The sequence below is a fragment of the Pantherophis guttatus genome, chromosome 1 (genome assembly GCF_059756535.1).
Source record: "Pantherophis guttatus breed Tessera chromosome 1, ASM5975653v1, whole genome shotgun sequence".
Lineage (NCBI taxonomy): Eukaryota > Metazoa > Chordata > Lepidosauria > Squamata > Colubridae > Pantherophis > Pantherophis guttatus.
This window is the reverse complement of record NC_142063.1, coordinates 22070076-22097487: the sequence shown is the minus strand read 5'-3', so window position 1 is coordinate 22097487 and position 27412 is coordinate 22070076. Positions and strand designations below refer to the sequence as shown.

General features: G+C 44.3%; 1 protein-coding gene across 3 annotated transcripts in view; it reads right to left on the bottom strand.

Annotated features, from left to right (window-relative positions):
- LOC117677425 (excitatory amino acid transporter 1-like) overlaps nt 1–24918 on the bottom strand; it is a 33872-nt gene extending 8954 nt beyond the window's left edge. The window contains exons 1-4 of one of the 3 annotated variants that reach the window (XR_015734364.1): nt 24160–24910; nt 12156–12261; nt 4765–5021; nt 1267–1404 (exon numbers count right to left, since the gene is read on the bottom strand). Coding sequence is in view for 2 of the 3 variants with exons in the window: in XM_087894544.1 (XP_087750670.1) it covers nt 1267–1404; nt 4765–4996 (370 nt within the window). In the remaining variant the exon portion in view is untranslated. Of the gene's footprint in view, nt 1–1266; nt 1405–4764; nt 5022–12155; nt 12262–24159 lie in introns of all 3 variants that reach the window. The other 2 variants (XM_087894544.1, XM_087894553.1) reach the window with 2 other exon arrangements.
- Nucleotides 24919–27412: the final 2494 nt, after the last annotated feature.

Sequence of the window (27412 nt, the reverse complement as noted above, 5' to 3'; positions counted from 1 at the left end):
GGCGGAAAGAGAGGAGGTCGGGGGCTGTCCTAAGCTCGGTGGGCTTTGATTGAACCCAGGGCTGCATTTTATACTTATGAAGTCCTGACTAGAGATGGAAACGCCTGGAAAAACCCAGAAAAATTGGAAAAAAACCCAGGGGTTTTTCCATTTTTTTTCCAAAGCCGTTTGAAAAAAAAACAGAAAAATCAGGAGAAAAAAACCTGTTTCCCACCGAAATTTTCTGGTTTTCTTCCAGACTTTCCCATCTCCAGTCCTGACATGATCTGTTCAGCAGAAAGATGGAAACTAAAGAAGGTGCCTTAGTTAGTCCCAAAGGTGCTTTTTCAAGAGGCAACTGGACTTTCTGTTTTTTCTTTGAAGACGTTTCGCTTCTCATCCAAAGTTTCTTCAGATGCCTCTTGAAAACACACTTTTGGGACAACCATGACCTGAATGACTGAGAATCTCCATAGATATGTACTCTATTTTTTGGAGTATAAGACGCACCAGAATATAAGACGTGCCTTAATTTTTGGGGACGAAAATAAGAAAAAAGCTGATTGGCAGGTGGATCGGCCTCCCGGAATACCCCCAATCAGCTGTTCCCAGAGGTGAATTTTAGCAACAGGTTCCTTAGTTGTGAGCTCTGTGCCTTGCTTTTTTTTTTTTGCTTTTTTTTCTGCCTCTGAAACTTCTGAAACTCCATTTCAGAAAAAACTTTTTTTCCTGCCTCTGAAAGCCTCCGAAACAGAGCTTCAGAAAAAAAAGCCTCTGAAGCTCTGTTTGGGGACTTTTTTTTCTGAAGCTTCGTTTCTGATGCTTTTTTCAGCCTCTGAAACCTCCCTTTGAGAAGCTGGGCGTGGCTACATTCGGAGTATAAGGCGCACCCAGATTTTCACCCTCTTTTTTGGGGGGGGAAAGGTGCGTCTTATACTCCGAAAAATACAATACCTTAGGTAGGTTTGCACCCTGAACACACCCAAAGAACAGAAACGGACAATTGCTAATCCCAAAAATATAAAATTACAACCAGAAAAGAGAAGGCTTATCTAGCTCTCCTTGAAAGTGGTGGATCAGAACAATGAGTCCTGCCTTTCTAGGTGCTCTGGGAACCATTCATCCCTGTGGCTTCTCCCAAAATCAAGCAACTGCATTGAGATTGTGCGCCTCTGAAAATGGTGGTTCCTACCCCTGCTGTAGCACCAGATTGCCAGAAGCTGGAGAGCACTTTGCTGATCTGATCTGACTTTAAGGCAACGATTCCCAGGTAACCTGCTCATTCACCTGTGATAAGGCTAGAGACGATTAGTGGAAGAACCAACATCTGCAGCATTCGCATCAACAGCTCTCCAGGAAAGGAGAAGTATTTGATCTGGCGATAGGTCATCCGATATGGCCGCAGGGCGAGGGCCAGAGTAATCCCTGTGAGACATGAGGCCAAGAAGGAAAAATGTTACAATTCCACACCTGACAAAGAACAGGGCTTTTGTTCAGTTGTTTTCCGTTTATTTACCTGCACTGATAATCCCATCTTTTCTCCAGGTGTTCAAGTCTGGGGACTCAGTCTGGTCCACCAGACCTAGAGACCCAACATGGGGTGATGCCTTCCCAAAGCAAGGTTGCTTTCCCACTGCTATCGTCTATCTCAGTTTGTATTTACTGACATTCTAGATCAGCGTTTCTCAATCTTGGCAACTTGAAGTTGTGTGGACTGGACTTCAACTCCCAGAATTCCCCAACTGGTCTAATATGCTTATTAACCAAATGTGGATCAGAACAGAAAAATACTTCTTATCAACCCAACAGTAAATAAATGGAACTGAAGATGGATATTTCCCCGTTTATCACTTTTGGTTGTAGGAATTGGCCTCAACAACTATCAAATATTACTCAGTCTTATTATGAGTTTTTTTATGGACACCCCCAACACCCAATGTATAGGAAAAGTGTCTCTATTATGAAAAGTCCTAGTCCCCCCCCAACCAATACTTCTTAGTAGTTGTGTCAAAGCAGATTAAAAAAAGCAGCACCCATAGCATGACCCTGAATCCAGTGACTCGTTTAACCATGAATGCCAAATAAATCAGAGTGGTTGCATTTGCACGATTTACTGCACAAGCCAAGCAGACTACATTAATATATGACCCAGGCCGCCATTCCAGCAATCTTGTCTCTAAGCAATCCAAAACATGCCTGTAAAGTGGGTTTGCCCGCCCCTGTGGGGAAACAACTCTCACTTCTAATTAAAATGGAACTGCACATTCCCAGTGTATCTGGAACACGTGAGATTTGGGATTCCTGAACTACATTCTTGTCCACACTTCATTATTTCAATTAATTCTACATCCTCTCTCTCTACAACACTACTGTGTACAATGAACTGCATTTAATAACAGTGAAGAAAGACTATTAAGTGTAATTGTAAGACTTTATATCACATGAGAAAGAAAAGAAAAGAAAAGAAAAGAAAAAAGGAAGGAAGGAAGGAAGGAAGGAAGGAAGGAAGGAAGGAAAGATCTGATCACCTCTAGCTGCTTTTGCCTTTAAGAGCTTTTCTTTTTTTCTTTTAAATTAGAAATCTGAAAGAACAGAATTGGTGGTGTGGTTTCAATCCACATTCCAGCCACGTCAAACTGAACTGACTCATGACTATTTAATTTACTTAATCTCCTGGGGTTCTTTCTTTTATGTTTTTGGAAAACAGATGGCTTTTCCCCAACTGTGCGCTCTTAATCAACTTCCAAACCTCCACAGGATTGTGTTGGTACACGTCAAGGGTACGAGAGATCCTAATTTGCACAGGAAAAAAGGAAATTGGATAGCCTAAGGGTTAATTCCCAGTTTTGTTCCCCCTCCTTCCTCAGCTGCAATACAACTGGCTACAACTCAATACAAGTTGGAAACAAAAGTAAACTACCAACCAATCTTGGAGCCAGATCCTGTTGTAGGAGATAATCACTTATCTAAACTGTCAGATGCCAGCGGAGCCAACTACCAGGTCCACAAGGGAAGGATCTGTCTAGCTGTTATGAAAACAGTGACAACAACTCACATGGAGTGCTTACATTTTAACGAATTCTCATTAACATCCCAATTACAGGAGACAATCACTCATATAAGCTGTCAGATGCCAAACTAGCAAAGATGCCAACCCAGCAAAGGCAAGGACCAGAGGTTATGAAAATGATGGAAACACCTCCAGAGAAGGGCTCATTTTTGAAGGAAGGTTCATTAACACAACAAGGACGCTTTTCAAGAGCAAGAGTTCGTAGATCTTTTAATTTCAGTTTCCAAACCAGCAAAGAATGACAAAAAAATCAGCCCAGAACGTATCAAATAACAAGAAAAAAATAAAGATGTCCAGGATCATGCACAAAATATACTTAGCATCAGGGGTGAAATGCTCCCGGTTCGGACCGGATCACCTGATCCGGTAGTGATGGCAGCGGGTGGTTCGGAGAACCGGTAGCAAAAATCCCTGCATCCCCCCTACCATGCTCAGCTGAATCGCACGATCATCAGAGGCTTTTTTTTTTTTTTACTTTTAAAAGCATTTTTTCTACAACCTCTTCTGACGAAAAAATGCTTTTAAAAGTAAAAAAAAAAGCCTCTGATGATCGCGCGGCTCAGCTGGGATCCTCAGAGGCTTTTCAAAGCATTTTTTAAAAAGCTTCTCTGACGATCCCAGCTGAGTTGCCTGATCGCCAGGGGCTTTTCAAAGCATTAGAAAAAATGCTTTGAAAAGTTAAAAAAAAAATTGGCCACGCCCACCCAGTCACATTACCCCCCCCACCAAGCCACGCCCATAGAACCGGTAGTAACACATTTTACATTTCACCCCTGCTTAGCATTGAGGATAACCTACCTCCAGGTCATAAGGATGTAATGTCATGGGACACTTGCGCCTCCAAGCTATTCTCTATTGAACCCCATCAGCATCTCAAGGAATGTCCCCTATGCTTTGCCATTATCCAGAACAAATTGATTGGCATGTCCCCTTATAAAGAAACCCTGCCCCAAAACTCCTGTTAAGGTTTCCGTACCACAAGAAATCTTTTCTCTTCTGAAAAAGAACTCTATGATATTGAAAATGACAAGGGGTTTTCCAATGAGGGACAAATGCCTTCCAATTACCTCCAAATGTTTTGCAACTATCAGAAAAATAATTAGATCAAGTCTTCTCAACCTTGGCAACTTTAAATTCTGTGGACTTCAACTCCCAGAATTTCTCAACCAGCATGCTGGCCGAAGAATTCTGAGACATGAAATCCATGCAGCTTAAAGTCACTAAAGTTGAGAAACACTGAATTAGATTGAGAAGCTAAGAGGGTTGTGAAGGGACCTGAAAGCAAAACTCAGAGGGAGAAGAAACGAAAGTCAGAAAAAACAGTCTCTCACAGGAGAGGATCCAGCTGGCAATTTAAAAAAAAAAAAAACTTTACTGTCCCTCCTAACTGATACAAAAACCCTCTCTTTTAAGCAGCTACTATTCTTCCCCATTTTGTTAAACTTAGGAAATGCACCAGTTCAAAAAAGCCTAGCTTACAACATCTACTGTACTGGTTTTTAACTGGTTTTTCTAAAACATAGTTCAAATAAAAAAACCAATGAAAACATTGAAAGCAGGACGTTGATATTTCTCAGTTAAAGGTGGGATGAGTTACAATTTCACCTGGACTTCTGCACAGGCACAGAGGTGTCCAGTTCAATGGCTCAAGATCCCTCCATGCCCACCCTGGCCTTCCCATGCCTTGATCTCTGAAAGGCCCTTTCTCTCCATACCCAGCAGGACGGCCAAGATGGTGAGTAGCACAAAAGCATTTCTCTGGAAGAAGCCCTTGACGCTCTCTCGAGTGATGCTGTACATTTGCTTCCTGGCATGTGCTGCCCGCTTCTCCAGGGCATGGCGGAAGCGATGCACCCGGCTTCCCGATTCAAGCTGCTTTGATGTCTCCTCATTCAGGAAGAGGCTGTTGATGTGGGTCTGATGCTCGCCCATAATGGGACTCAACATCCAGAGGGTCAGGAGCCCCAAGAAGCTGTACAGGGAAAAGCAGAGAGAGAGGATTTAAGAGGCTGGGAAATATGGCTCTTTCCCCACATAGCCACTTTAGTCCTTGTTTACTGATTTAACTTATCCACACTCTTGGAAGTCCCACTCAGCCTTGCCAAGAAACTGTCAACGATTTTAAAAAATCCACCTGTACACCTACGCACCTGCATATGCACACACAGAGAGAGGTGAATAAAATAAGGAATCATAAAGTAGGAAAGGGATGGTCAGGCCATCGAGTAGTAGTCCTTCCCCCATGATGGCGAACCTATGGCACACATGCCACAGGTGGCACGCAGTACCCTCTCTGTGGGCACGCGAGCCGTCACCCCAGTTCAGCTCTGACACACATGCATGCGCGCCTCTCACTGGCCAGTGGGTTGTCGGGTCTCTGCCACGCATGCGCAGGGGGTGGGGTGCATGCATGGGGGGGCGTGCACGCATTGCGTTTTGGGGGTTTGGGCACACGTTTTGGGCACTCGATCCAGAAAAGGTTAGCCATCGCTGCCCTACCCAATGCAGAATCCCAAATTAAAGCATCCCCAGGAAATGATGAGCCTTGGTAATGCAGCAGACTAAAGTGCTGTTAAATAGCACCAGCTGCCTGCAATTGCTGCAAGTTCAAATCTCACCAGGCTCAAGGTTGATTCAGCCTTCCATCCTTTCGAGGTAGGTAAAATGAGGACCCGGATTGTGGGGGCAGTAAACTGACTTTGTATAAAAAAGAACACCGCTTGTGGGGGGGGGGGCAAAGCCCTACTAAGCAGGTATATACAAAAGTATGAAGGCTATTGCTTAATGCATTGTAAGCCGCCCTGAGTCTCCGGAGAAGGGCGGCATATAAATTGAATGAATGAATGAATGAATGAATGAATGAATGAATGAATGAATAAATAAATAAATAAATAAATAAATAAATAAATGTCATCCAGTCCTTGCTCAAACAACATGCAAGGAAGGGGTGCTCACCGCCTTGTCAAGCTACAAGGAAGATTTTCCTAAGTTTCAACCAGAATCTGCTCTTCTGCAATTTCAGAGCATTACTCTTGTGCCCTACAAAACAATAAAGGATAGGTCTTGGCATTCTTCTGGATGACACCCCTTCGGGTATTTGAAAAAAGTTGTCTTTTTCCTATTCAGCAGTCTTATCCCAAAGCAAACCCTGTTTCCTCACTCTCGCTTCATCAGACTTCTATCCTAAAGGATTGTTGCCCAATTTTGCCCTTCTTGGAACTGATTCCGGTTGAGCTGAATTTTTCAGATTTGGTGCCCAGAAGCAGCAACAGAGATAGTTAGGGGGCTAGAGGCTAAAACATATGAAGAACCGTTCCAGGAATTGGGTATGTTTAATCTACTAAAAAGGAAGACTACAGGTGACAGGTAACAGTGTTCCAATATTTGAGGGGCTGCCACAAAGAAGAGGGGGCTCAACCTATTTTCCAAAGCACTAGAAGACAAGACAAGAAACAATTTAAGAACATTGGAAGGGATTGTGATAGATTGGTACATGCATATGCAAATACAAGCAAGGTATGAAAAAGATGCAAAATTATATGGTTTTTATTTAGAAATGACAGATTTGGATAGGATACTCATGGGAACAGAGGATAAAATAATTTTAAAAATCTATAGCTTCCTGTTTAGTATGGAATTAGAAGAACAACAAGTAAAGGAAACAATGATTGCTTGGGCAAAAAATTGTGGATATTCAATCGAGCTCGATAGATGGCACCAGTTATGGGAAAGGAACTATAAACTAACAATGTCCACTGCATATAAAGAGAATCAATATAAAATGTTTTATAGATGGCATATGCCACCGGAAAAATTGGCAAAAATGTTTAAAGACAAATCAGCTAAATGTTGGAAATGCCATCAAATACCAGGATCTTATTATCATATGTGGTGGACATGCCCAGAAGCTAGAGACTATTGGAGTAGAATTAAGACATGGTTAAAAGAAATGATCCAACAACATATTGATTTAAAACCTGAGCTGTTCCTATTGGGTATACTAGGAGGGAAAATTAGTAAAGAAAATATATACTTATATTTAATGCCGTATTTATATGCCGTTACATATAATAACGGCAGCAAGGATAGTATTTGCACAAAGATGGAAAGCAGAGAAAATTCCTTTGGAAGGGGAAGTAATTAAAAAAATCTTAGATTGTGCAGAAATGAAGAGATTAACTTTGATAATTAAAGAGAGAGAGGATATAGACTATTATAAGATGGGGAAAATTTTATGATTGGTTAAAAAAGAGATATAGATAAAGATTGTGATAATTAAATAAGGAGAATGTTATATTAAATGTATTGTAATTTGGGGGAAATATCGCAACAGAGAAATGGAAACTATCCAGGAGAAATGAAGATAGGAGAAGTAATAAAAAGAAGAAGTCACGGAAGAAACACCGAGAAGACACACGGAAGGATTGATGTATTATGTGTTTGTTTAAAAAAAAAAAAAAAACTCTTTTATAAAAAGAAAAAAGAAACAATGGATTGAAACTAATCAAGGGAAGAAGCAGCCTAGAACTAAGGAAAAATTTTCTAACAGTGAGACAATTAACCAATTAACTTACTTTCAGAAGTTGTGGGTGCTCCATCACTGGAGACTTTTAAGAAGAGACTGAACAAGCCACTTGTCTGGAAAGGTATAGGGCAGTGATGGCTAACCTTTTTGCCATCGCGTGCCAGGAATTCTATGCACCCCGCCCCATGCATGCGCGTGCAACCCCCCTCCCCCCCCGCTCCTGGCACGTGATGTCCCGGTAGGCCCATTTTCTGTCTCATCTGGCTCCAGATCCTCTCTATGCATCTGGGGAGGGCGAAAACAGCCTTCCCCACCCCACCCCCAGGCCCTCTGGAGGTAGGAAACAGCCTTTTTCCTACATCTGGTAGGCCCAGAAGGCCCAAAAATTAGCTGGCTGGCGCGTGCATCCGCGCCCTAGCTGAGCTGGTGTGCCAGGAAACATGGCTCTGTGTGCCACCTGTGACACATTTTCCATAGGTTCGCCATCACGGGTATAGGATTTTCTGCTTGAGCAGGAGGTTGGACTAGAAGACTTCCAGAGACCCTTCCAACTCTTGATATTCTGTTAGTTCACACAGCCCACTGTAATTGGCTCCGACTGTCAATGGTTCTCTTTTCCTAGCTCATGACTCTGAGAATATTGATATTGATATTTCCGATATCATATCATGTCAGAGAGCAGGTTTGGTCTAACGGTTAAAGCACCAGACTAGAAAGCAAGAGACCATGAATTCTAATCCTGCCTTAACCATGAAAACCATGCCTTAACACCCTAGCCAGCTGGGTGATATTGAGCCAGTCACTCTCTCTCAGCCCAACTCACCTCACAGGATTGTGGTTGTGGGTAAAATAGGAAGAGGAAGTGTGTTGGATATGTTTGCCACCTTGAGTTATTTCTAAAAATAGTGAAGGTGGGATATAAACAAATAATATTTTGGCTAGGAAATACTACAGTATTATTACCTCAGCAGTCAACACATATTTCCCCCTGACCTCCAGGGGTCTGCAACCAAGGAGATGTTATGTTTGATTAAAAGGATACAGACGAGATTCCTCACCATGCGTACAGATCCAGAATGGCCCAAATGGCTCTCCTTGAGTACAGGACATCTGAACATGATCCTGATCAAAGGCATTGCTGACCAGAAAAGGGTTAGCCTATATGACTGTGATGGCGAACCTATGGCACGGGTGCCACAGGTGGCACGCGGAGCCATATCTGTGGGCACACGAGTGTTTCCCTAGCTCAGCTCCAGCACGCATGCATGTGCCAGCCAGCTGGTTTTCGGGCCTTCCGGGCCCACTGGAAGTCAGGAAACCTCTGGAGCCTGGGGAGGGTAAAAACAGGCCTACCAGGCCCACCAGTAATCTTTTTGCCATCGTGTGCCAAAAGTGGGGGGGGGAGACCGTGGGGGGGGGCTCATGTGCACATGCGCAGGGGGGGGCACGGGGAGGAATTGAATTATGGGTGTGGCAGGGTGGATTTGATTTAAATCGAGTTGATTTAAATCACAATTTAAATCATGATTTAAATCACTAGTGTAAAGGCTTGATTTAAATCAACTCGATTTAAATCATAATTTTTAAAGAGCAACTGTCATCTCTGCTATTCCTTTGACCCACTGTTGACTCACCGATAGTCCCAGTGTTGCAGAATATACAGCCTCATGCTACCTAACTAAGCTCCATTTCATGCTGAATAAACTAAATTATTTATGTATCTTAAATAGAAAACTATCTTACGACAGATTTTTACCCCCAAAGTTTTTTATTAAAATAAATTCGATAAAAATCAAAAAAATCCTATTTAAATCAAAAAAATCTGATTTAAATCAAAAAAATCTGATTTTTTTGATTTTTTTAAAAAAATAATTGATTTTTATCCACCCTGGGGTGTGGGCACGTGCATGCGTGACCCCCCACACTCCCTCTGCTTTTGGCACACGACAGCAAAAAGGTTAGCCATCCCTGCTATATGACTTCCCACTCCTTACACATCTTATTTCATCCCACAGAAGGATTGTAGGAATCCCTTTTGAGTAAGTCAACTTGATTGCTTCATTTCAATGATCTCTCTTGATCCACCTAAGCTCAATGCTATTTACTCTGACTTCCGTAAGTGCCCCCAAAATCCTTCCCGTTACTGTTTCACTGGAGCTGCTAGGATTCATCTGAGACCTTCTGCAAAACAGCAGAGCAACAGGCCTTTTCCAACTTAGCAGGAATATGGAATATTCCCAAACCACAATTGCCTATCTTCTCCCCCCTCCCCCCAGGTGGTACCAAATACCTCTTGGCCACAAACTGAGCATCAAAAGGCAGGTTAAGACTGGAATGTCAACCATCTGACTTTTTTCCACTCCTGGTGGTCTGCCAAGTCCTTGAGCATCTGGCTAATTATCCAAGAACTCCCCACCTCCCCACTCACCTAACACCAAAGAATGACAATCAGGACATTTGGGAGATGCCAGCGAGGGGCACACCATGTTTTGGGGGTTACACCACCAGAGAAAAGAGAACTTCAGGATCTAGAAACAATCCTTTCCTGCAGAAATCTTAGGTGACTCCCAGATTCCTCCATCTTCCAGCTATTGCCAACCCGTGCTGCTGTCTGAGTTGATGCCTCATCTCAAAGCATCAACAATGAATTGACCACCTACCTACCAACCTAGCTAGCTAGCTATAAACCCATCCATCAACAAAAAGGTCTTTGACTGATCAATTACCTGCTTTCTTTTCAATCTATTGCATATTGATTAGGTTCCCAGATCACACTAAGCTAAAGTTTATTCAATCTTGATTTAATGAATGAATCCAATTATTTGGATTCATACAACAGGCTAAACTTTCAAGCATGGTTTATAAATACAACATATCCTTTATTATGAAGGACAGTCCTTTACTTCAGAAAGCTGTCCTTTAGATTTATTTATCTTTTCAAAAAACTCACATTTGTCATTTATTTTTTGAAAAGTTTTTCTTGGTTTTGCTACTGAATTTTCTTTTACGAAGCAAAATCATTAAACAATTGCAATTTATGTTCATGTCTTTTGGATCTGCTTTTTTCAAATTTGTCCTTCATTTTTCTCCCATGGAAATACGATCACCATCTTTAGAAACCACCACAAAGAAATCACACAATATACTCAGCAACTGATCCATATAAGGAAAAAGCAGAATTTCTATTGTAAAAGCGTATCACTGGCTCGATTGATGACCTGAGGATATAGGGCAGACCGCAGTCATCCTTTCTGCACCATTGAGGCTGCAGCTTCCAAATGTTTCTTAGTCATCTTAGCCTGGGACTTTTGTGAGTGGCAGTGCCAGCATACTTGGATGGTGCCTGGCTGGGGAAGGGCACTCTATTGCATATGGGCCCAAGAAACATGTAAGGGGGGAAAAAGCACATAATTCTATATCAGTGATGGCTAACCTTTTTGCCATCATGTGCCAAAAGCAAGGGGAGCGCAGGGGGGTTGCGCGCGTGCGTGTCCACACCCATAATTCAACATGCCTCGCCCCCCCCCATGCAATGTGTGCGACCTCCTCCGCACTCCCCCTGCTATTGGCACACAATGGCATGGTGGGACCGGAAAGCCCGTTTTTTCACTCTCCCCAGACTCCAGAGCCTTTCTAGGAGCCTGGGGAGGGTGAAAACGGCCTTCCCCAGCCCCCCCCCCCCGAGACCCTCCTGAGACCGGAAATGGCCCACTTCCCAACTTCCAGTGGAACCGGAAGGCCTGTTTTTCACTCTCCCCAGGCTCCAGAGGCTTTCTAGGAGCCTGGGGAGGGCAAAAATGGCCTTCCCCATCCCCCCAGAGGCCAGAAACAGCCCGTTTCCCAACGTCCGGTGGGCCCAGAAGGCCGGAAAATCAGGTGGCCGGCACATGCATGCACCCTGGAGCTGAGCTAGGGCAACAGCTCGCGTGCCCGAAGATATGGCTTCGCGTGCCACCTGTGGCACGCATGCCATAGGTTCGCCATCACGGTTCTATATGGTCTTGCCTCTACAATCCTTCCCATTCACCTGCTGACATTTCTTTGTCAAATTATAGATTACTACAGATGTGTCCCCTTCTACTCATTAACAACTTCGCAGAACAGCTATCTTCATTCAAATACCAGATTTGTAAATAAATGCCGTAGTTTAAGCCTCCCCTCTCTTTTGTTACTTTTTTAATATTTTCTCTGATTCCTAGTTCAGAAAGTTGGCCTCCCAAGCAAAATTAATCGCTCATTTCTTACTTACTAACCCCCTTTTGTAAAGGAGTCAAAGGCCCAATTTACAGAAGGGGGGGAAAGGGGAACAGGGAAAGGGAGCAGAGAAGCTGAGGGCATTCAAGGACCCATCAAAAGGCAGCTTCAGCCAGCAAGGAGAGATGTCAAGAGCCCGGATATTTAAAAAAAGCAGTCTGGAAATTTTTATGTTTGCCAACGGGTAAACAGCTCCACTCCTCAGGTTTATCCTGTCCCACCTCTAAAAAATACACCTCCGGAAATGGGTGAACTCATTCTTCACCAGAGGAATCAGCCAAACTCCCCACCCGCCCCAAACTTCCCAACTGCAGACTCCCTTCCCACCTGGAGCAGCAGGAGAAGCTGCTGGGCTCCCCCTGTGAGGCAGTCTTCCTGTGGCTGGCAGTCAGTCGTCCACCACCGTGTTCTTTCTTCCCTGTCTGGAAATCTTCTGGCAAAAGAGAAGAAAAAAAGTGAAGTCAGAGTAGTTCGTTGGAAGGTAGAGAGGAGGAGGAGGTGGAGAAGGAGGAGGAGACTTTAGTGGCTTGGGATTTGGAGCATCTAGTCTCTTTCCAAAGGCTGCTCACCAACCACACAAAGTAAATGCAGCCAGGAGAGGGAAGATGCATTACAGCACAATGTCCATTCATTCAGATGGAGAAAGATGTCAATAAATTGGAAAAGGCTTTGGGATCAAACCAAAGACGTAGTCGATACAGCATCCTGGGGCCAAACTGTGGTCTCCAGGATCATTCTAGATATTTTGACCCTTACTCTCTACAGGTAGTCCTTGACTCACAACCATTCAGTGACTGTTCAAAGTTACAACAGAACTGAAAAAGTGACTTATCAACATTTTTCACGACCACCGCAGCATCCCCAGAGTCGCATAATTAAAATTCAGACACACACACACACACACCACAATTGGCATGTATTTATGACGGTTGCAATGTCCGAGGGCCGTGTGATCACTTTTTGTGGCCTTCTGACAAGCAAAGTCAATGGGGAAGCCAGATTCCCTTAACAGCTATGTTACTAACTGCAGTGATTCACTTAACAACTATGACAAGAAAAGTCATAAAATGGGGCAAGATTCGCTTAATAACTGTCTTGCTTAGCAACTGAAATTTTGGGCTCAATGTGGTCGAAAATGGAAGATTACCTGTATTTCCAAGGCAGCAGCCTCTAAAAACAAGCAAGGTACATACAAAAGCAGTATCTCCAACCCCACCACTTAGTTTTTAGAGGTACACTAGATCTGTTCAAGGAGGCTCCATTTAAAAGAACATAAAGGAAAATGCCTCCCATCTTGACTTTTTCATGCCAATAGCCCAGCGAAACTCACAGGTATTTCTGGTTGGCTGTCCACATGTTGAGTGAAAGCAGATCGAATGTTCATATAGCAATAGCATGTATAGTACTTCATACTACTTTCCAGCCCTCTCTAAGCGGTTGAGAGTCAGCATACTGCTCCCAACAATCTGGGTCCTCATTTATGACCATTTGCTGTATCCCACAGACATGTCACCACGATTTATGATAGTTTTGTGCCCATTGCAGACAATGCATTCAATTCATTTGTTCACATGTTCATTTAGCCATATAGTCGGCAACGACTAACGGCGTAAAATCCGCAAGGACTACTTTACCTTTTACTTTACCTGTTAACAAGAGTCCCCCAAAAGGTCATACAATCGGCCCTGGTCACGTGATGACCCACTTAACAACTGGCATGACTTATGACCATAATTCTGAGCTCAATTACAGTTGCAAGTTGAAGATTAGTTGTATATGGAAGTGCTATTTAATTCTCAGGGCATCTGGAGCATTCCATTCTCCCGTTTTCTTCATGCCGAAGAGTTTTAACAATTTTCTCCTGTTCACCCCAAGGCAGATTCAAGATTCCTACTCCCACCCGCCAATTTATGTCCCCATGGAAATGGAAAATCTTCCAATGTGATTCAGCATCAGGTTGCTGGAGCTGAAGGAGACCAGATGCTACCACCCACCAGTCCCACCACATATCTCCTAAGCCGCCGCCACCGTTCTGATGTGTTGCAGACAGCATGGCGCTCAAATAACAGGAAGGAACAGAATCTATGAAAACTAGAAAGTTCACATCTCTAAAGACCTAAAGACTGGATAACTGGATAAAGCAAATCACAAGAACTCTTGACTAAAACCTCCATTAAACCAGTAACCTCTTTGACTTAGGCCAACCACAGGTTCCAGGAGTGGAAGATTTTCTGTCATTTAGGAAGGAATGCAGAACTTCCATTGTCAGATGCAGCCTACATTGAGGGGGCAGTCCCTAGGATAGTGATGGCTAACCTTTTTGCCATCGTGTGCCAAAAGCTGGGAGAGTGCAGGGTAGTCGCGGACGTGTGTGTGACCATACCCATAATTCTATGCACCCTACCCCCCCACGCATGATGGCACGGTGGGCATGGTAGGCCCATTTTTTGCCCTCCCCAAGCTCCAGAAGACTTTCTAGGAGCCTGGGGAGGGTGAAAACAGCCTTCCCCACCCCACCGGAGGCCCTCCAGAGGCCGGAAACAGCCCGTTTGCTGATTTCCGGTGGGCCCAGAACGCCCAAAAATCAGCTGGCCAGCGCGCGCATGCATGCTGGAGCTGAGCTAGGGCAATGCTCGCGTGCCCACCAATATGGCTCAGTGTGCCGTGCCATAGGTTCGCCATCACGACCCTTGGATTTTATATCTGGAGTAAACCGCCTGTGGAAGTTCCAATAAGGATTTCTTAGCAGCTATTAATGGATTTAGAGTTCTCCTAATCGTGATTTGGTGAACTATCCTGACTAGGATTCTGGAGATAATATAAGCACAACGCAACATGCTGTGTTATACCAGAATCTAAAAGTCTGCCTCATCTAATAACTTGCAAATTTCTGTTAACAAAGCTTTGCCATAAAATATAATTAGTTAGAAACCGGTCATGTTTCCTACCTGGTCTACCTGATAAGAATGACAGTAGCCAACTACATTTTAGCTTGGTATAGTGTGGCCACTTTACAGATCTATTCTAGAAATCTGAACCTGGCCCTCCATGTGGTTTGTTTCAATCCTCCACTTTGTCCTACTTCATTTAAGGAATCAGAAGATTCCCCAATTTCTTTTTCTTTTTTTAATGCCTAATATGGAATTAACCTTCACTGGCTGGCAAAGAAGTCTAAAAGGGTTATACCAGATATTGTACCTGTCCTTGTGCCAGAAAAAGGCTTCAAGGAGCAAAGCTGGTGGAAAGGAAGGAGAAGAGAACTACCAAGCTGGAAAAAAAGGGTACCCCACTGAGATAAACATTATTATTCCTTCTCACAGCCGATTGCTTAGCAACACTGCACTGTGCTACAGCTGTATCTCCAAGCTTCATCCACCCACAGCTGTCTGGCTGAGAATTAATCCATGCATTTCATGAGCCCTTCCCCAACAGAAACCTCATGGAGGTCCACAGGATACATCCCTGATACTCTGTCTACCCTACAAGGCTTTGCCATTCACTCGCACATTCTTAGTTTAGCCTGTCAACTCAATTTTCCTGGAGACACGTGCAACCTGAAGAACAAATCTTCCAATGCCGCATCTCCAGCAGCTTCTGCTAACAAAGCAGCCAAGATCTCAAGAACGTAACATGTGTTCGCATGTGCACGTGAGAAAAGCGGGGAGATGTTTTCAGCCTGCTCAAGCAGCATGCAAGGCAATCAACCAAACAATAAATTGTTTGGTTGCTCCACATGTTAGTCCTCAAAATCTGAAGCTGGCTGGGATCACACAATATATTAAGCCTGGAATAAGCCCAATTGTTCCTGTTCACATCACCTCATGCTGTGACACAAACACAGCATGATGTGGTTTAATAGCATTTCTATACTGCTCCACAGTGCTTTACAGCCCTCTCTGAACTGTTTACAATGTCAGCCTATTGCCCCCAACAAACTGGCTCCTCATTTTATCAACCTTGGAAGGATGGAAGCCTGAGACAACCTTGAGCCGGTCTTTTCTTCTTTCTTTTCTTTCTTTTATTAGATTTATATACCGCCCTATTCCCGAAGGACTCAGGACGGTGAACAGGCACAAAAATAAAATACATAAATACAAAAATTTAAAAGCAAAAATAAAACCAGATTAAACAATTTAGCCCGAGACAAATTTAAAATCCCAATAATTTAAAAACAGATTTAAAATTTTAAATTTAAAAGAAAAGGGGGGGGAAAGGTTAGGCCAGGCCAGCTTGCTGGAATAGGAAGGTCTTAAGAGCGCGGCGGAAAGTGCGCAGATCCGGGATCCTCCATATCTCCGGGGGGAGCTCGTTCCAGATAGTGGGTGCCCCCACAGAGAAGGCCCTCCCCCTGGGGGCCGCCAGTCGACACTGTTTGGCTGACGGCACCTGGAGGAGCCCCTCTCTATGAGAGCGTACCGGGCGGTGGGAGGCTATTTGTGGTAGTAGGTGGTCCCGTAAGTAGCCAGGTCCTAAGCCATGGAGCGCTCTAAAGGTGGTAACCAAAACCTTGAAGCGCACCCGGAAGACCACCAGGAGCCAGTGCAGCTCACGCAGGAGAGGTGTTACAGGGGAGCGCCATGTCGCTCCCATAACCACCCGTGCGGCTGCACTCTGCGCCAGTTGGAGCCTCCGGGTGCTCCTCAAGGGGAGCCCCATGTAGAGAGCGTTGCAATAGTCCAGGCGGGAAGTGACGAGGGCATGAGTGACTGTGTGTAAGGAGTCCTGATCCAGAAAGGGACGCAACTGGCGAATCAGGCGAACCTGATGAAAAACCCTCCCGGTCACGGCCGTCAAATGCTCTTCTAAAGACAGCCGTGAATCTAGGAGGACGCCCAAGTTGCGAGACCTCTCCGTGGGGGCCAGCGATTCGCCCCAATAGTCAGTGATGGCGTCAACTGACTATATCAGGACGTCGGAAACCACAGCCACTCGGTCTTGGATGGGTTGAGCCTGAGCCTGTTTCTCCCCATCCAGATCCGCACGGTCAGATTCAAACTCCCAGCAGTGGGGAGAGTTAGCCTACAATATTGCATTCTATCCACTGGATGTAACGTATGGGTATAGTTTTCAAAAGACAATGACTGACTTCCTACATCACTGAAGTATGAACTACCCAACCAACCATATATAAATCTAATGTTTTGGTGAAACTCTTCATCGGATGCCCCAGGAAATGATATATTTTATTCATAAAATATGTAATTAGAAAAGACTTTGGGAGGCTTAGAGAGATAATAGAAGCATGATGAATTTTAAACACTTAAAAAGAATAAAACATGAAAGGTCTAGATTGGATAAGAATGTTTTGAATTGCTTCCTGAACTATAATAAAGTGGGAACTTGCGTCAATTCCAATGTCAGTATGTTCCCTAATATGGGACTCGAGCCAAATCAAACAGAATTAGCTGTTAATTTTATTCATTGCAATATCCACGAAGGTGCCCTACTGATGTCTTTAGAGTGAGGGCCAGACTGAAGGGTGATCCTGTGACTAGCTTAGGCCTAACCCATATATAACTTTCTATACTGTTGTCAGCACCTTCACCCAGACAAGTCTTTGGATTGCAAGAACTTGGGAAATGCATAACTGCTTTAATGAGATGGATACAGGGCTGCATTCATGCACCTTCTTGTCTCAAGGGTGCTCTTTTAGAACTGAAATCGAATCAGAATAGAGCTGGAAGGGACCTTGGAGGTCTTCTAGTCCAGCCCCCTACTCAAGCAGGAGATCCTATACCATTTCAGACAAGTGACTGCCCAGTCTCTTCTTAAAAACCTCCAGTGATGAAGCACCCACAACGACTGAAGGCAAGCTGTTCCACTGGTTAATTGTCCTCACTGTTAGAAAGTTTCTCCTCAACTCCAGGTTGCTTCTCTCCTTGTTTAGTTTCCATCCATTGTTTCTTGTCCTGCTCTCTGGTGCTTTGGAAAATAAACTGACCCCTTCCTCTTTGTGGCAGCCTCTCAAATACTGGAATACTGCTATCATGTCCCCACCTAGTCCTTCTTTTCTCTAGACCGGCCAAACCCAAATCCTGCAACTATTCTTCATATCTTTTAGTCTCCAGGTCTTTAATCATCTCAGTTGCTCTTCTTTGCACCTTTTCCAAAGTCTCAACATCTTTTTTGAATCACTCTACTGCTCACCCACTCACCTATATATTTCTCCCCCACTCCTTTTGTTTTTTGGATTGCCAGAAAATAAAAAAGATGCTTTCCTAGTATTGTACAGTAAGAAAGGTCTTTCAGAAGGAAACAGCCTATACTTCCAAGGCTGAAAGTTGAACTACAGCAATGGCTTTAGGGAAGGAACCGGCAGTTAGTAAAACATGATTTAATCCTAGAAAAAGAACATTAAAAAGAAACTTAATCTGACTCCACCTTAACTCTCTTGTGTAGCAGGAGGGAGGGGAAATGCAGCTACTTTTCCAAGGTCATCTTCTGTAGTTTTCTATCCTCCCAAACCTTTTTATTGCGACCTATGGAGTTTCCTCCAACTGTACTGAATTTCTGAGGCATATTGTTTTGAGGCAAAAAAAAACCCCAAAAACTATTTTACTCTCTCAGTAAGGGTCAAATCCCCTCAAATCCCAACTTTGCTCTATGTGTATATCCAAGGATTTTGCTATGATCCCATTCACTTCACCCTTTGACCCAAAAAATACGTTTGTTAGTGCTGCCCAAAACTGCAAGAAATACTCAGTACTTTGTACTAATTGTGTTACTGTAACTAGAAAACGTTCCTTAAATCTCCAAAGAGCCACAACTTTTTCCACATAGGATACAAGCAACTTTATTTCGTGTGATCTGTGGTTTAAGCTATATAGTAGAATCTTAGCTCCTTTGTCATTTTTTCCCTGAAAACTAAATCCCACATTGTTTAAAAAATACTGAGATAATAAACCAGTTTGGCACTCCAGAACATGTCCCATCCTGAATACTATCCAGTGCTGTTTTTTTTTTGGCGTTTCAAGTTAAATGCAGTGCCTAGTTCTGATTTTTCCACATCTCTGCAATAACCCTGAGAAGCAGAATTGGAATATTCCCATTAGAGGCCCTGAGTGCAGGTTGCGACAGAGAGGGAGAGGAGGAGAGGAAGAGAGGAGGAGGGGAGGGGAGAAGGAAAGGGAAAAGGGAAGGGGAAAGGATAGGAAAGGAAGGGAAGGGAAGGGAAGGGAAGGAAAGGAAAGGAAAGGAAAGGAAAGGAAAGGAAAGGAGGGAAGGGAAGGGAAGGGAAGGGAAGGGAAGGGAAGGAAAGGAAAGGGAAGGGAAGGGAAGGGAAGGGAAGGAAAGGAAAGGAAAGGAAAGGAAAGGAAAGGAAAGGAAAGGAAAGGAAAGGAAAGGAAAGGAAAGGAAAGGAAAGGAAAGGAAAGGAAAGGAAAGGAAAGGAAAGGAAAGGAAAGGAAAGGAATTCTCCAGCAGCAAAGAATGATGTACAAAGGGCACCTCTGAACATGTGAATACTATACAGAGAGAGAGAGAGAGAGAGACAGAGGGAGAGTGAGGGAGAGAGACCCCTGGGATCTAAAATTACATTATAAGACATGCAGAGCTGTCAGAGCTTGCCAGTTCTTTTTGCAAAAATTAATCACTAGCAAATCCCTTGCCAAAGGCAGCCTTTAACAGACTTGAAATGTAACACCCACACTTACTTGGCTCAAGGCCCACCTCAGACAGATATTTCCACTCTAAAAATAAATAAATAAACACAGAAGCAGGATTTTACTCCTACTTTGCCACACCAGGCCAACTCACTCTGTCTGTCTGGATACAACTTCCTGCATCAATTTCTGTCCCTCCCGGTCAGACCAAAACAGCCCAAACAAGAACTCTACTCAGAGAGTGGAAGACTATCTTTGGTTACTGGAATGATTCAGAGCCTTGTATCAGTTTGCAGAACACAGCCAAATCTATTATTACAGCAAATATAACTCAATGGCTGTGACCAGGGGTATTTTTTTTTTGCCTCTGTGCAACTGTAGTTTCAAGTTTCAGTCCATGGGGCAGGAAAGCTTTCTTCACTGAAGATTTTGGTTGAGGGGAGGACACGACTTGATGGTCAGGGCAGGCAACACTAAGAGAGAGATAGTTTTAGGGTTTCCCAAACTTGGCAACTTTAAAATGCATGGACTTCCAACTCTCAGAATTCCCCAGCTAGCATGGCTGTCTGGAGAATTCTGGGAGTTGAAGTTCACAGGCCTTAAAGGGGCCACGGTTGAGAAACCCCATTTTAGGGGCGCCTTTTAAAGCCCATCCTTGCCCAACGTTTGCAGTTCCAATCTCCATTTTAGGTAGAACAGGGGTGGATAATGTGTCACCCCTTGTAGTTTTCCTCAATACTGGTGGAATTTTCCACAATACGGTCATTGGTGAGAAAGCTCCATAGAACGCCACTGCGGATTCTAGGTGGTTTTGATAAGTTTAATGTATGTGTTCTGAGATCCAGTTTGGTGTAATGATTAAGGCATCAGAATAGAAATTGATAGGGAGGGAGACGGAAGAGAATGAGAAGAAAGACTGCTGTACAATAAAAAAGATAAAATGGAAGAAAGGCAACCCCGAACATGTGTAAATGTATTAGGATAAAGAATGAATTATTAAAAAAATAAAAAAGATGAAATGGAAGAAAGGCAACCCTGAACATGTGTAAATGTATTAGGATAAAGAATGAATTATTAAAAAATAACAAGAGAATAAATATGAATAAAAATAGAGAAATTAGAACTTGAGGGCGAATGAAGAGGTTGTTTATATAAATAAACATAGAAATGTTAAGATATGATCAAAAAACATGGAAAAAGATTTTGGCAGAAATTGTAACTAAGTAAAATGTATTGGGATATGATAAGTTGTATAAGATATGATATGGCCAATACTCTTCATAAAATATGCAGGTGAATGTGGGGGGATAAAAAAATCAATAAAACTTGATTCAAAAAAAAGAAAAAAGAATAGAAACTGATAAGACTGTGAATTTTAGTCTCGCTTTGGGCACAAAAGTGACCGCCAGGTGACCTCGGGCCAGTCACTTCCTCTCAACCCCAGGAAGGAGACAATGACAACCCATTCCTGAAAAACCTTGCCAAGAAAACTGCAGGGACTTGCCTTGACAGTCTTCGAGAATTGGGCCATGATTGTATGGAAAAAAATAATAATGTACATGTTAAGGAAGGAGGAAAAAAAAACCCACTTCCCCAAAAAGTATTGGGGGGGGAGGGAGAAGCCTGGCTTCTCTGTAATGATACCATTACATCATGCTCAGTTTCCTGAAAACCTTGCAACAGTTTAAAAAATAGGGAAAAAAATATTCTGGATTCCAAACGGCTGCTTGTCCCTGTTCAGTTGCCTTTACAGTTCTTGTTCAGTGACGGAAAGCCTGTTTTGCCTGCCAGAAGTGTCACAATCCATCCCAACTTAAACCATTTTTTTTGGGATCAGAAGAGCTGTATGACCTACCAGTAGAAGCTCTGTTTGTTTGGTTGCATGGTTCTGTGTTCAGCCTTAGGAGTCACCTTCTTGAGGAACCTCAGTTCCTACTGCTGGGAATGCCTTGGACAACACACAAAACTTCTCCAGTTTGGTGCTCTCCAGCCGAGAGGTATACAGGTAGTCCTTGACCTACAACAGTTTATTTAGTGACCGTTCGAAGTTCCATCACTGAAAAAAGTGACTTATGACCGTTTTTCACACGACCGTTGTAGCATCCCCACGGTCATCTGATTTACATTCGGATGCTTGAAAACTGACTCACATTTACGATTGTCATGTTATCCTGGCGTCATGTGATCGCCTTTTGTGACCTTCTGTCACAAGTCATTGAGGAAATTAGATTCACTTAACCACAGTGTTACTAATTTAACAGCTGCAGTGGTTCAGTTCACATGTGGCAAGAAAAGTCATAAAACGGAGCCAAACTCACTTAACAAATTTCTCATTTAACAACATAAATTTTGGGCTCAATTGTGGCTGTAAGTTGAGGACTGCCTGTATAGGTAGTCCTCAAATTATGACTACACTTGGGAGTAGAATTTCTGTTGCTAAGCAAAGTGGTTGTTAAGTGAGCCGCACTTGATTTTACAACCCTTTTTGCCATAGTTGTTAAATGAGTAACTGCAATTGTTAGGTGAATCATGCGGTCATTAATCGAATACAGTTTCCCTGATTGGCTTTTGCCTGTCAGAAGCCAGCTGGGAAGCTCGCAAATGGTGATCACATGACCCCAGGATGCTGAAACTTGTCATAAATATACGCTGGCTACCAAACACCTGAATTTTGATCATGTCACTGTGGGGATGTGGCGACATGTGCAAGTGTGAGGACCAGTCATGAGTCACCTTTGCTGGTTGTAAATCGAGAACTACCTGCATGGAGGTGTCTCCTTCAGGCAGATGCCAGGTGGAGAAACATCCGTGGATGCTCCGTTGTTGGGCTGGGAATGAGCTCAGAGAGCCATCAACAATGTGCGTAGATAAAAGTCTGTAGAGATTCTCAGCCATCCAGGTCATGGTTGTCCCAAAGGTGCCTTTTCAGGAGGCAACTGGACTTTCTTGTTTTTTCTTTGAAGACATTTCGCTTCTCATCCAAGAAGATTCTTCAGTTCTGACAGGGTAGTGGGGAATGGAAGGATTTATACTCCTTGCAGACAGGTTCATTGAGTATAGAAGTATAAATCATTCCATTCCCCACTATCCTGTCAGAACTGAAGAATCTTCTTGGATGAGAAGCGAAATGTCTTCAAAGAAAAAACAAGAAAGTCCAGTTGCCTCCTGAAAAGGCACCTTTGGGACAACCATGACCTGGATGACTGAGAATCTCTACAGACTTTTAGCTATACAATTTGGGATGAACACCCTTTGAATGGTGTGGGAATAGCAATGGATTTCCAGAGAAAAAGATGGAACCAGGAGCACTACTCAGGTGACCCTGCGGACACAGATAAACCTCCAAGTGCTTCAAAGACCCTCTAAAAGGATGTAAATGACCAGCTGTCTGCAAGGAGTATAAATCCTTCCATTCCCCACTATCCTGTCAGAACTGAAGAATCTTCTTGGATGAGAAGCGAAATGTCTTCAAAAGAAAAAACAAGAAAGTCCAGTTGCCCCTGAAAAAGCACCTTTGGGACAATGTGTGTAGATCAAATTTCTACAACCTGGCTAAGAATCATGGGAGTTGGAAGCTTACCCATCCGGAGAAGACCAGGTTGAAAAAGTCAAGAATAGAAGTACAGGGTTGGCTGAACTAAAGCTCCAAATTGATAGATTAATGGCTATTAGCCTTGATGGCAGGGTGACTGCTTCCAAAGGCCATCTGCTAGGAGACGAGTGGGGCTTCCTTGGCCAGTTGGATTGACCACTGTAAGAACAGATGGACCAGAGATCCAATCTCATGTCGTCTTTAACAAGGGGGTGAAAGAAGGTGGCCACAGCGGGGAAGGGGACAAGGAACTGCAGTCACCTACCCTCAAAAGCTACAGAAACAGACACACACCGTTAAAGAGGAGCTCTGGTGGCTCAGCAGACTAAAGCACTGTTATTAACATCCACTTACATCTGCTGTCTGCAATTACTGCAAGTTCAAATCTCACCAGGCTCAAGGTTGACTCAGCCTTCCATCCTTTCTAAGGTAGGTAAAATGAGGACCCAGTTTGTGGGGGCAATAAGCTGACTTTGTATAAATATACAAAAGGATGAAGGCTATTGCTTAACGCATTGTAAGACGCCCTGAGTCTCCGGAGAAGGGCGGCATATAAATCAATTTTTTTTAAAAAAAAAAAGAGTCCACCTTAGCTAGGAAACCCTACCAGCCTTGCTATCCGGGCTCCCAGGCGTCCCATGTAGAGGAAGCCCCAGGGGGATAATTCACACATAAAACCCACTTGAGAGCAGAGGCCGGGCTGACCTAAATCTAAAGCGAGGAAGGGCGAAATTCCCCTGCGTGCCTCAAAGGAAGCGTGTGCAAAATCCAGTTCCATTTTCTCTCGGGAGATTAATTTTATTATTGGGGAGGTGGGGGGGGGAGCTCTGGTGCCGCCTGCCTTCGCCATTCCGGGGCTTCTCCGAAGGCCATTCGCATCGCTGCGGGGAGAAAGGCAAGCAGGCGCACCCACCCCCCCATAGCCCTACCTGCGCCCCCTTTTTTTCCCCCCGAACCCAGTGTCTCCCTCGCCCGTTCCATATGGAGTCTCCACGCGGGCTTTCGCACCCCAACACCATCGGGCAATTCAGTTCCCCGCGATGCGCGCAACGCCAGTTTCCCAAAACCCCCCGACCAAACACGGGTTTGTTCCCCCCCCTCCCATCCCTCTCCCTCCGCCCCGCATTTCGCCACTTGCCTTAGCAAACGTGTGAAGGGCCTGGGGATTCCGCAACTGCAGTAACGGGGCTGGGCAAAGAAGTGGGGAGGGGGGAGGCTTTTTCTTAGAGTGGGAAGGGGGCGCTTCGCCCAGATCTAGCGGGATGCGTGTTTGGGGAGGCGGGTGGGCGCTGATCACGCTCCGCCGCTGGTCCGGTTGCTACGGGGTTTCGCGGGTCCCGAGGGCAACGCGCCTTCCTGCCAAGCTTTCACTCGTGCTCTGCGCTTTCCACGTGGACCAGGCGACGCCTCTCCGGCACCATCTGCTAACGATCGCCGCTGCAGTCGCCGACGGTCGCTTGCCGACGTCTTCCTTCTGCTGCTCTTCCACTTGCTTGGCGACCGGGATCGCGACTTGGGCCAGCGCGGGGGAAGAATGATTCGATATTCCGGCCCGTCATTGGCCAGGCAAGGCGGGCGGGAACACGAGGGCGGGCGGGCGGCGATCGCGGGCGATCTCTCAGCGCCAAGCGGGTATGCTCCCCCCCCAAGCGCGCCTCCGCCTGGCGCAACCGGGAGGATTGCAGGGCTCGAATGGAGCCGCAGCGCAAGGACGCGCGGGAGGCGATGGCGAGGAGCCTCTGAGTGTAAGCAGAGCGCCCCTTGCTCCGATGCCGCAGGAGGGACCCTCCGATCACATCCTTTAAGAAAACGGGATCGGCCCAGTCCGAGGCCAGATGTTCAGGAGAACAAGCGCTGCCTCTGTTGTTCCCGTGCATACGGGTCTCTTCAAAATTTTGAGACACCCCCCCCCCCACACACACACACTTAAGAGCAACTGCGAGCATGTTGGGAATTTTAGTTTTTATTGTTGAATTTTAATTGGATTTGTTGTTTATTGCTGAGCCTCCGAGTCCTTGTGGAGAAAGGGCGGTATATAAGTCCGATAATAAATAAATAAAATAAATGTGCAGAAAAACCGCACCGGCGCCACAGGCGAGGGTCCGGATTTGGGGGGGAAATATGGCGGCGGAGGCGAAGCTTTTTCTCCTCAGCCTTATGAAATCCCCGCTGTCGGCCGAAGTGCTGGAGCATCCTCTTGTTTTGTCAATGAAGATTAACACGTTCATCCTTCAGTTTAAAAAAAAGGGGCGGGGGATTGTGGCTAGTGGAGCTGGAGGAAAGTTTGAAGAATTCTTGCAAGTTGGTGCGTTTTGGGTTGGAACTCGTGGTTTGCCTTCTGTCCAAAGCTTAAGCTGAATGATAAATGGGACATGGTTTTCTGAATCGCACTTAGGTCACAACACAATAAAGGGATTATGTTTACAAACCATATTTCCTGGGTTTGTAGGCTAAGACACAAATGCAAGATGTGCTTTTGCTTGGCGTGCGGTGTGAACTCAGTCATGGTGGTTTAATCGACAAACCACAATTAAACCAGCCATGATCTGACACCTGAGCCAAGTCAACAAGTGATTCCTTTGAAATGCTTGATCACACTTTTGCAAAGTTTCGTCCTAGAATCTGAAACCGTCACAGAGGAGAAGGAATTGGAATCTGCAGACGTGGTCAAGCAAAAAGGACTTGCTTGCTTCCACAGAAGTTCATCTTGGAGAGACTCCAGAACTTTCTCCATCAAGAGAAAGTTTTCTGATCCTCTTTATATTGCCACCCAGCCATCACCTTGTGTCTTTGTGTGTGTGTGTGTATCGGCTGGCAGTCACTGAAAGCAGGAACAGTTAACACCAAATACATTATGATTGGTTATCACCTACATTATGGTTGCTTATCACCACACACCAAAGGTTCTTGCCCAATTCAATCTTGCAGCACACCTCCCTCTTTTCAAAACAAATAGAGCTGATGCAATTTCCTCTTCCTTAACAGCTCTGCCCAGACAATCCAGCCAGGGATAGGACTGAGCACACACACACACACCAATAGTGAGGATATATTGGAATGTGCTAAACAGACTTTATCAAGAGTTGATTATCTGTAGCTCTGAGAAGTTCTTGTTCTCTGAGCTTGTCTGTTTGCTTGCCAATGTTTCATAACCCAACCAGGCAACATCTGTGATACTCTACCTACTTCCAAAGTGGTAGATTATGATTGGAACAAGTTACTTAATCACCTTTTTTGGGATGGGCGTACGAGTAGAGCACACTTTCATGTATCCTCTAATAAAGTGTTTCTCAACCTTGGTAGCTTGAAGATGGGTGGACTTCAACTCCCAGAATTCCCCAGCCAGTGCTGCTGGCTGGGGGATTCTGGGAGTTGAAGTCCACCCATCTTCAAGCTTCCAAGGTTGAGAAAACACTGCTCTAATAGAAGGTACAATGTAGTCCTCAATTTACAACAGTCCGTTTAGTGACCATTCAAAGTTACAATGGCGCTGAAAAATGTGACACGATCGGTTTTCACGGTTACAACCTTCGTAGCATGAGATCAAGATTCAGATGCTTGGCAACTGGTTCATACTTATGACCATTGCTGTGTCCTGGGGTCAGGTGATCACCTTTTGTGGCCTTTCTGACAAGCAAAGTCAATGGGGGAAGAGCCAGATTCACTTAACAACCCAAGTTCCTAACTTATCAACTGCAGCTGTTCACTTAACAACGGTGGCTAGAAAAATTATAAAATGGGGCAAAACTTACTTAACAGGTGCCTCAGCAGAACAACAACAGCAATTTGGGGCTCAATCGTGGTCGTAAGTTGAGGACTACCTGTACTATTTTAGGTGGGACATTCTCTGTGTCAAAAAAGGGAAATTCCTATTGTTAGAAGTTGCTAAATGATGGTGTCATTTAAGCATCATTTGTTGATCAAATCAATCAGTCCAACAGATAAGCAATTGCTGTTTGCTCAATTTCAGATAGCCTCTTTTTCGTTCAGCTGCTCTTTCTTGCATCACTGACTGAAAGTTTCAGTGGGACACACTATGCTAAGTCACACTTTCAGTTCACAAACCAGGAACAAATTTGGTTTTAAACGATGATTTGCTACCCTTAAACAAACTCAACTTTCCTGACTTCCAATGCTGAGGCCAAACCGAGTGCATTAAATACTTTGTGTAGTGTGTGACCCAAGAGAGGGGAAAACCCTTTTAGTAAGTGGCTGCAGTTTCAAAATAAATCATTATGCTCATGAAGCGCGTTCAGCTATGCCTGGTATTAACCATGGGTAGATCATCCGTAAAGCCAGACCAGATGGCACAGCCAATAGAAGCTAACCCTGCTTTTTTAATTTATGACTCTTTTGGTCGGCATCCCAGTCATGTGTGCAATGAATGTCTG